The 11,225-nt window shown below is 40.0% G+C and overlaps 1 protein-coding gene across 1 annotated transcript; it reads left to right on the forward strand.

Annotated features, from left to right (window-relative positions):
• The first annotated feature begins 7,309 nt into the window (after nucleotides 1-7,309).
• On the forward strand, nucleotides 7,310-9,616 carry LOC131434217 (uncharacterized). Its single transcript, XM_058600871.1, has one exon. It carries the CDS (start codon nucleotides 7,310-7,312, stop codon nucleotides 9,614-9,616), a length of 2,307 nt encoding a protein of 768 aa, XP_058456854.1.
• Nucleotides 9,617-11,225: the final 1,609 nt, after the last annotated feature.

Genomic DNA, 11,225 nt, shown 5'->3' on the forward strand with positions numbered 1-11,225 from the left:
TGACCGATTTTCACAAACCTAGATTCAAATGAAAGGTCTCGTGGTCCCATACGAAATTCCTGAATTTCATCCGTATCCGACTTCCGGTTCCGGAGTTATAGGGTAAAGTGTGTTCAATATTGTACACCGTCACTTAAACCGGCGAAACAAAAAACGTAAAAAAAATTCTAAACTGGTCTCAAAACTACACAAATCGATAGTCATTATCAGTAGGCAACTAACCAAACCGATTCCGGCTATCCTGGTTCCCGGTATCCGGTTCCGGAAGTACCGGAAATAGTCGTCATATATAGCAAAATGGATCTCACTCACTTTTCTCAGCGATGGTTTGACCGATTTCCACGAACTTAGATTCAAATGAAAGGTCTCGTGGTCCCATACGGAATTCCTGAATTTTATCCGGATCGGACTTCCGGTTCCGGAGTTATAGAGTAAAGTGTGTTCAATATTGTACACCGTCACTTAAACCGGCGAAACAAAAAACGTAAAAAAAATTCTAAACTGGTCTCAAAACTACACAAATCGATAGTCATTATCAGTAGGCAACTAAACAAACCGATTCCGGCTATGCTGGTTCCCGGTATCCGGTTCCGGAAGTACCGGAAATAGTCGTCATATATACCAAAATGGATCTCACTCACTTTTCTCAGCGATGGTTTGACCGATTTCCACAAACTTAGATTCAAATGAAAGGTCTCGTGGTCCCATACGGAATTCCTGAATTTCATCCGGATCGGACTTCCGGTTCCGGAGTTATAGGGTAAAGTGTGTTCAATATTGTACACCGTCACTTAAACCGGCGAAACAAAAAACGTAAAAAAAATTCTAAACTGGTCTCAAAACTACACAAATCGATAGTCATTATCAGTAGGCAACTAAACAAACCGATTCCGGCTATGCTGGTTCCCGGTATCCGGTTCCGGTAGTACCGGAAATAGTCGTCATATATACCAAAATGGATCTCACTCACTTTTCTCAGCGATGGTTTGACCGATTTCCACAAACTTAGATTCAAATGAAAGGTCTCGTGGTCCCATACGGAATTCCTGAATTTTATCCGGATCGGACTTCCGGTTCCGGAGTTATAGAGTAAAGTGTGTTCAATATTGTACACCGTCACTTAAACCGGCGAAACAAAAAACGTAAAAAAAATTCTAAACTGGTCTCAAAACTACACAAATCGATAGTCATTATCAGTAGGCAACTAAACAAACCGATTCCGGCTATGCTGGTTCCCGGTATCCGGTTCCGGAAGTACCGGAAATAGTCGTCATATATACCAAAATGGATCTCACTCACTTTTCTCAGCGATGGTTTGACCGATTTCCACAAACCTAGATTCAAATGAAAGGTCTCGTGGTCCCATACGGAATTCCTGAATTTTATCCGGATCGGACTTCCGGTTCCGGAGTTATAGAGTAAAGTGTGTTCAATATTGTACACCGTCACTTAAACCGGCGAAACAAAAAACGTAAAAAAAATTCTAAACTGGTCTCAAAACTACACAAATCGATAGTCATTATCAGTAGGCAACTAAACAAACCGATTCCGGCTATGCTGGTTCCCGGTATCCGGTTCCGGAAGTACCGGAAATAGTCGTCATATATACCAAAATGGATCTCACTCACTTTTCTCAGCGATGGTTTGACCGATTTCCACAAACTTAGATTCAAATGAAAGGTCTCGTGGTCCCATACGGAATTCCTGAATTTCATCCGGATCGGACTTCCGGTTCCGGAGTTATAGGGTAAAGTGTGTTCAATATTGTACACCGTCACTTAAACCGGCGAAACAAAAAACGTAAAAAAAAATCTAAACTGGTCTCAAAACTACACAAATCGATAGTCATTATCAGTAGGCAACTAAACAAACCGATTCCGGCTATGCTGGTTCCCGGTATCCGGTTCCGGAAGTACCGGAAATAGTCGTCATATATACCAAAATGGATCTCACTCACTTTTCTCAGCGATGGTTTGACCGATTTCCACAAACTTAGATTCAAATGAAAGGTCTCGTGGTCCCATACGGAATTCCTGAATTTCATCCGGATCCGACTTCCGGTTCCGGAGTTATAGAGTAAAGTGTGTTCAATATTGTACACCGTCACTTAAACCGGCGAAACAAAAAACGTAAAAAAAATTCTAAACTGGTCTCAAAACTACACAAATCGATAGTCATTATCAGTAGGCAACTAAACAAACCGATTCCGGCTATGCTGGTTCCCGGTATCCGGTTCCGGAAGTACCGGAAATAGTCGTCATATATACCAAAATGGATCTCACTCACTTTTCTCAGCGATGGTTTGACCGATTTCCACAAACTTAGATTCAAATGAAAGGTCTCGTGGTCCCATACGGAATTCCTGAATTTCATCCGGATCGGACTTCCGGTTCCGGAGTTATAGGGTAAAGTGTGTTCAATATTGTACACCGTCACTTAAACCGGCGAAACAAAAAACGTAAAAAAAAATCTAAACTGGTCTCAAAACTACACAAATCGATAGTCATTATCAGTAGGCAACTAAACAAACCGATTCCGGCTATGCTGGTTCCCGGTATCCGGTTCCGGAAGTACAAATAGAATACCACAATATTATATGTACATGAGAAAGGCATCGTTACACCACTAGGTGGATTAAAACAGGTTTTTTTGATATTCGTCACCTTTTCTGTGAAAATCAGATTTGAAGCGTGAAAATAGCCCTGTAAAACGCCCTAAAACACACTGGCCTCAGCCCATGCAAGCCTCTTGTGTCATGCAAGCTCGGAATTCCATGTTATGTCGTTTCCCCATGAGAAATTGACAACAACCTCTGGATAAATTTAGAGTGCTTAAGATTAATTTCTAATTTATATTAGATGAACTCGATTGATAATGAGAAATAGTTTATCGCTTCAACCGAAATCGCAGAATGGTAGAGAAACTTAACGCTAAAAAACTGCTTGCATAAAAAACTTGAACACAAGCTTATCGCGGAGAGAAGCTTAATTATCGAAATCGCTAGTATGTACAAAGATAGAATTGCATATATTTGGGATAATGGTGTAATTTCGTCGGTCATAAAACAAATGCAAATCAAGACAAATGATATTCGGTGTTGGTTCGGATTGATTGAACTTTTTGATTGAAGATCATTAGAAATTTTGGTTGCCTTGTTTCACATCAACGGCTCGAACAACCCCATGGGGCTGATCCTTGTAGTTTTTTTTAAATAAACACTAAGGAACCTGTAGAATATTTCTACTTGGCGTAGAATAACAAAAAAAATCCATTTTATATGAAGACTCTCTATAACATACTCTAATTTTCACACTGTATTTGTAGGTGAGGGAACAATAACAAACTGATCGTGTATTTCGTTCAATATGTCATTCAACAAACGCTCAACGCCCAACAGGATATAACCTCTTCCTCAGTGGGTTGACAGAAAATATTGCTAAGCTTCCCTCGTACAAAAAAACGTTCAACGGTGGTCTTTCGTTGGTCCAATACGTTGGATCATTGTTCCAATCAATCGTTCAACGGGAGGCCAACACGGAACCTTCGTTTGCCGATTTTGAAACAGACCGTTGAACCGAATGCCATTTTTTTCGTTCAACAAATCCGGTAGACAGAGGTCCATTGTTGAGCCATTTTTAATATGAGGAGTTGGAGCCCCGTTGGACTAGTTTTACTGGAGAATTTCCGAAGTTTTTTTTTGTACAACACTTCTACTTCACGTAGAATAACAACAAATCGTCTTTCTATATAAAGGTAACAGCTAGATTTCACACTATTTTTGCAAGAGAAAAAACAACAACAAACCGTTCCAGCAAACTGAACGAATATTTCGTGCAGTATGTCGTTCAACAAGCGCTCAACGACCAACAAAATAGAACGGCCTGCTGAGAGGGTTGTCAGTAAACAAGAAATACACCGGAATCAGAAATTCCGTTCGACGAGATTTCAAAAAAACACTTCATATCTGATGTCAAATGTCATGGGCATTCATAAAACACTCCATTTCTTCAACGATAGTTTTTTTTTGAAAATTATTTCATTCAATAGTAAAGCCAAATTCTTTTCTACGCTCGATTACGGATGACTGGACAATTCTCGATGAACATTAGAAAAAGTCCCAAGTGCAAATGACAGTTTCTCTTGGTTTACTTTCTCTTTCAATTATTACGGTAACTTTCAGTAATTTCAAATTCTACAGTTTCTATCGAAAGTTTTTTGATGGAAGGATTGCTGATTGAGCCCACGACGTAAAATACACTGGTGGCGTAGTAAGACAGGTTTGGTTGTGTTGGTAATTTTCTCACGAAATTAAGTATGGCGCGCCGGGATTCAAGCATGTAAACATAAACAAATGACCATTTCAGATCGGGATTTCACTTCTAAGTTACTCCAGTTGTCACGCAGCCTGGCGAATCTTTGGCACTAATTGAAAATCTAGACATTTTTTCTTCAAGGGCTTGCAAGGTAACGTCGAAATATAAAGGGTGATTTTTTAAGAGCTTGAGAACTTTTTTAAACAATAAAACGCATAAAATTTGCAAAATCTCATCGTTTCTTTATTTTAAACGTTAGATTGGTACATGACATTTACTTTTTGAAGATAATTTCATTTAAATGTTGACCGCGGCTGCGTCTTAGGTGGTCCATTCGGAAAGTCTAATTTTGGGCAACTTTTTCGAGCATTTCGGCCGGAATAGCCCGAATTTCTTCGGAAATGTTGTCTTCCAAAGCTGGAATAGTTACTGGCTTATTTCTGTAGACTTTAGACTTGACGTAGCCCCACAAAAAATAGTCTAAAGGCGTCAAATCGCATGATCTTGGTGGCCAACTTACCGGTCCATTTCTTGAGATGAATTGTTCTCCGAAGTTTTCCCTCAAAATGGCCATAGAATCGCGAGCTGTGTGGCATGTAGCGCCATCTTGTTGAAACCACATGTCAACCAAGTTCAGTTCTTCCATTTTTGGCAACAAAAAGTTTGTTAGCATCGAACGATAGCGATCGCCATTCACTGTAACGTTGCGTCCAACAGCATCTTTGAAAAAATACGGTCCAATGATTCCACCAGCGTACAAACCACACCAAACAGTGCATTTTTCGGGATGCATGGGCAGTTCTTGAACGGCTTCTGGTTGCTCTTCACTCCAAATGCGGCAATTTTGCTTATTTACGTAGCCATTCAACCAGAAATGAGCCTCATCGCTGAACAAAATTTGTCGATAAAAAAGCGGATTTTCCGAATGGACCACCTAAGACGCAGCCGCGGTCAACATTTAAATGAAATTATCTTCAAAAAGTAAATGTCATGTACCAATCTAACGTTTAAAATAAAGAAACGATGAGATTTTGCAAATTTTATGCGTTTTATTGTTTAAAAAAGTTCTCAAGCTCTTAAAAAATCACCCTTTAGAAAATTTTACACACATCCGATTCTGTTCATTTCGTTGGAGGAAGGATTTGGCGGATCGCACTGTGGTATCTATTACAGTTATTATGAATAATGGAGTGATTGTGCTGTGGGTGGCATTTCAAATGCAGGTGATGAAAACGATTGAAACATCCCGGAACAAAACACCGCATTTCACTGCCAATATTTTCGCAAACAGAACCAACTCTAAATATTTTCATAAAAACAACTCCCGAAACGTCATTTGTTTATGTTTTTCTTCTTCACGTCTCTCTGTTATTCCAAAATAAAATGACAACCGCACTAACACATAGAAAAAAGTGATCACCAGGTATTTTACATCGTGGATTGAGCCGTAATACTCGAAAGAGAGAGTAAACAAAGAGAAACTCTCTTTTGCGCTTAGGATCTTTTCTCGTGTTTGTCTTCAATTCATGTTTCAATACTGAACGTTTTTGCCATCTCGGTAGGAAAATTGTTGCTGACAAGTTTGGCTATAATACCCTCTCAGCAGACCGTTCAATTTTGTTGGTTTTTAGCGCTTGTTGAACGACATATTGCACGAAACATTCATTCAATTTGCTGGAACAGTTTGTTGTTTTTATTTCTCTTGCAAAAATAGTGTGAAAATGAAGTGTTACCTTTACATAGAAAGAAAATTTGTTTTTATTCTACGTAAAGTAGAAGTATTGTGCAGGTATGTATTGTTAGTTTAAACAAATAAGTGGAAAAAACTTCAGAAATTCTGCACTAAAACTAGTCCAACGGGGCTCCAACTCCTCATGTTAAAAATGACTCAACAATGGACCTCTGTCTGACGGGTTTGTTGAACGAAAAAAATGGCATTCGGTTCAACGGTCTGTTTCAAAATCGGCAAACGAAGGTCTTGTGTTGGCCTCCCGTTGAACGATTGATTGGACTTTCATTGGACCAATGATCCAACGTATTGGACCAATGAAGGACCACCGTTGAACGTTTTTTTCTAAGTGGGTAGACCGTTACCAAATTTATGATTACCAAAATTTGCCGTAATTATACATTGTGCCTAGACGAGTACCGAGCAACTCTCAGTATTTTTTTTCGTCAAAATTGAGCAATAAAATTTGAGTGAGTAATAAATTGACACTGGATTAATGAAAATGTTATTATTATGTTATGTAAAGTAAATATTTTGGTGAAGAAAAGCTATTGTATAAAGCCTTACGAAACAAACACATTAACAAAAAAATCCATATCACTCAAAATTGAAATCTAACTTAGTCGTTCCGCGTTGCAGTTTCTCACTTCATAATTAAACTGCCAGTTATGCCTAATTCACCAGGTTGTGAGAATTCTGTATGCAACTTCAATTCAGACAAATTTAACGTCATCATATTTCTAATTTGGAACTGTACATATATGTTATTCTATCAAACCACGAAAACTCTATCAAATCGTGCAACGGCCAAAACATTCTTATCTATTTGGAGGCGCTCGGAAGTAAAGATACAAGCCGTTATCAAATTGTCGTTCGGGCGCTTCCCAAAACACTGGTTTCGTGTCCAATTTGAGAAGAGATGCTTTTGGAGAGGAACCAGAAATGTTGATAGCGCTACTTTGACCAAAGCAGGGCTGTAAGTTAGGATCGTATCTATCGCTATCTGTTATGAACTGAACTTCCGATTGAAAACATATCGATATAGCTCCATCGCTACAACCCTTTTGTGCAGCCTTCTGTTAACCAGCAAGAAGTACATTCGTCTTGACGGAAAACGCTTGCTTCCCGCCATGTCATCACTTGTAGCAGTCTGTTTTCGATATCACAATCAAAACTGTTTTTGGTCAAGTTCGTGACCGCTGAATGGCAGTTATCCACGCAGTTCGCCGCAGAATTCACGTGTACGTTGAACCTTTAGAACCTTGTAATGTTACCGGATTTGATCAAAACTTGCATTGCACTATCGGTAATAGTGTCGATTGTGGTGCCCTTGGACGCAGCGGATGCCATTTGTGAACGTATCGACTTCAACGACTTCAGCTCCTTCAAGATTCGACAGTGCTCTGACGGCAACAAGGAAATATTGCGTCTTTCGGCTTATGCAGCATCGCCCGTTTTCACGCCATTTCGACCAAACATTGTGTATTATCTGACTAATCCACTTCCAGGAATCAATTGCTGCGAATCAATCGAGAGCTTCTTTGTTAATTCGTTCACGGAGATTCGAATGATTTATCAGCTGTTGTTTCGGTCGACTTCAGTACTGACGATAAGATTATTGAATTTAGATCTACTAGACAGTCGCGGAAAACCCATAGTGGAACAGATTTGGTCTACCCAACAGCAAACTCAAACCTGGAGTCTTTTTTCCGGGTTGGTGGAGAAAGAGATTAAGCGAGCCAGATTGCAGATCGAAGTTGACATGAGCGCGGATGGTCAAATAGCCATTGAATATATTACGGTGTTTAATTCGCTCGTTTTGGAACAGTTTTGCAAAGAGTTGGACGAATTTTATGTTCCACCGCCCGCCATTTCAACTACGAGTACAACGCCCAGGCCACCCGTGACGACAGTTGCTTCAACTACTCTCAGCTCAACACGTCGAACCAGGTCTACGTCAACTACGATAGTGACGCCAGTACCAACAACGACAACAACTCTCGCAACTACAACTACGGTTCCTATAACAACGACTTCCAGCACAACAACAACTACTACTACTACTACTACAGTTCCATCTACTTCGACAACTCGAACAACGTCAACAACGACAATAGCTCCAACTACTACGATAGAACCAACAACTTCAACGACTACCTCTCGTTCCACAACAGAAATCCAAACAGAGTCCACGTCCACAACAACTAGCTCAACAACTACTACTCCTCCTACAAGCACGTCCACAACACCTAGCTCAACGGCTACTACTACTACTACTCTAGCCACTTCCACAACAACTACTCCTAGAACCACTTCCACAACAGAAACTACATCAACAACTACAACTTCCGCATCAACTAGTACAAAAACTACAACTCCCGCAAGCACGAATCCTACAACAGAAACTACTTTATCTTTAGCTACGACTTCTAGACCCATTACTACAAGATCTACAAGTACTACCGAGCTCATATCTACACCGCTACCAACAATAAGAACATTGAGCACACCAACTTCAACTGCAAATAGTTCAATTGAACTTTCAACGAGTACGAATGTTGTTAGCACAACAGAAACACATCCAACCGTAACAACAATAGCTACTCCTGAACCGACGACAAGATCATCAGATTCAACACCACAACAAACTAGAAGCGAAATACCATTAGTAACAGAACCCGAAATTACTACTGAGTTAGTATCTTCATCTCAGCATTCGCCATCCGCCAGTTCTACAATACCTACCGCAAAGGAAACAACCTCCTCTACTACTCGTCGTACGAGAAGTACAACGCGAAGAACAACACGACCCAGAACGACGACTGAACCGGTAACCTCTACCACCGATCTAACCACAGAACAAATCACAACGAATGTTTTCGTAACTACAACCCCTCAACTGAATAGTACAAATCTGCAGACAACAGAAGTGCAATCCGCTTCTACAACAACTGTATTCTTCACGGACACAAGCTCGTTATCGGAAGCTTCGACAATCAGTTCGGATACGAAAGCAACGGAATTGACGACTCCTGCTTCTACGATTGGATTCAACTCCACAGATTCTCTAATAACACAGACGCCATCATCACACCAATCCCATTCACCAACATTCCGTCCAACTAGTTTACCACTAAACCAGTCCCCGTTAGATGAATCAAGCGCCATTTGGGTTGCATTGACCGGGATATTTGTGACGCTTTTCGTTCTGGTTTCAGCGATTGGTGTCTACATGTACGTCAGCTGTCAACAGATAAACAATGTCGTCCGCCGAGAGCTGGAACTGACCGAGGTAGAACCAAGTCACACAATGTCGGCACCTCGGACCGCCATCAATCAGTACGTGTCACCGACGGTACTGCAGAACTTCCACCGTCAGCGACAGAAGCAGATGAAGAAACGTACCCGGAAACAACGGGAAAGCGTACATTCGACTACCAGTGACAATAGTAGTGCCTTTGTCAACGCAAGGAGATACACCAAAGATCCCATTCTTCCGGTGTCCAATCGGCCTTTCTCACTGGCAGCGGAAATTAAGAAAACTAGACTCAAGAGTGGATTCAATAAATTTTAGCTACAAGCGGAGTGAGTTTGCTTTCTTTTGCCGATTCTCCCAGAACTGGTCATTTAGTAATTCTATATAGCCGAAAAACTTAAAGATTTAAATTTACAGGGTCCGGCACTCGAAGTGTAACCAATTAAAAAGGCCATAAATTCAGTTTGGAAAATTACTTTTACTTAATTCAAAGTACAAAATGTGTAAAAATAATACAAAATTCAGAATCAATTCACTTTTGCTCGATATGACCACCTTTTGCCTTGACTTGATGACTTGAGAGAGCGAAGGAGTTGCTTCGTTTGGCCGAATGTGACTTGCAGGTATTTTGGCCCTATCGTTTTGAGAGTTTATGAATTGCTCAATTGGAAAAATTTTCTCGTCAGAAAATACAATGTTCGGAAATTGACCGCTTTCGGCCAAACGACGCAACTCCTTCGCTCTCTCAAGTCATCAAGTCAAGGCAAAAGGTGGTCATATCGAGCAAAAGTGAATTGATTCTGAATTTTGTATTATTTTTACACATTTTGTACTTTGAATTAAGTAAAAGTAATTTTCCAAACTGAATTTATGGCCTTTTTAATTGGTTACACTTCGAGTGCCGGACCCTGTATATGTTCAGCATAACTAAATTTAAAGAAAAAATAATAGCCTGACAACTCAGTTCACTTTTCCTTGCACAATCAGGTTTTGCGGGTTTTGTACGAAAATGACATAATCCTACAAAATTAGTCGGGTTCTATGTTATTCTTGTATCATTCCATTGTGTTCTTGGCAGTTCGGTAAAATTTCATTTTCAATCGAATGCTACCAGATGAAAAAGAAATTTTTGGCCGCCAACCGTCAGCAGGACCTTACTAATTCATTTGACTTTTGCTGCCATTTTCAAGTGAAGCTCCCAGGATTCATCGTCAGTTGAATAATCGTACCTGGTCGTTTGAAGTTTTGCTTGCTCAGTTTCAAGTGCCAAGTAGTCTACCTGCTTCATTGCCTTCGCTCTTAGTAGTAAGCAAGTTCGAACGAATAGAATTATAAATGGAGTAAAGTATTAAAAATGAAAACTGGATGAGGAAACAATTAATTTATGTGTATTCTGTGATTGATATTTCAGCTATCTGGTTTGACTTTCATCTATTTTCTTGAACCAATTAGAATGTTTATATGAACCTCATTTGAAGGCCGCTCTCACACTACTGAAAGAGATATTTTGTTACTTCAAGAGATCAACTGACGGTGGTTAAACTGAGCCTCGATTGAAGAGAAACGAGTGATAAACTGAATACTGCCCGTTTGGGCCGTCAGCAAACATTGTGTTGTGTCAGAGAGTGAGGTTTACTGCAGTAGAGAGATCGTCAATGTGTTCCACATTCAGTTTCAATTGAATTGAATGAAGTTTTACTGCACTGGTTCCTGGTAATTCCATTTTAAACAAACCTCGATAGCTGTCAAAGGTGAATTTGATTCATCGACAATCGTTCGGTTGGTGGCGAAATTTATTCAGATCCTGCTGTTGCACTTGAATTTCCCCTAAAACCCTTCCTAGATCGCTCTTCCTTCTTGTTCTGTTCAAATTCATTTGATATTCGTCAGTTCTGCATGTACATCAAAAAATGGAAGCGAGTCTTGA

Source organism: Malaya genurostris, chromosome 3, assembly GCF_030247185.1.
Source record: "Malaya genurostris strain Urasoe2022 chromosome 3, Malgen_1.1, whole genome shotgun sequence".
NCBI lineage: Eukaryota > Metazoa > Arthropoda > Insecta > Diptera > Culicidae > Malaya > Malaya genurostris.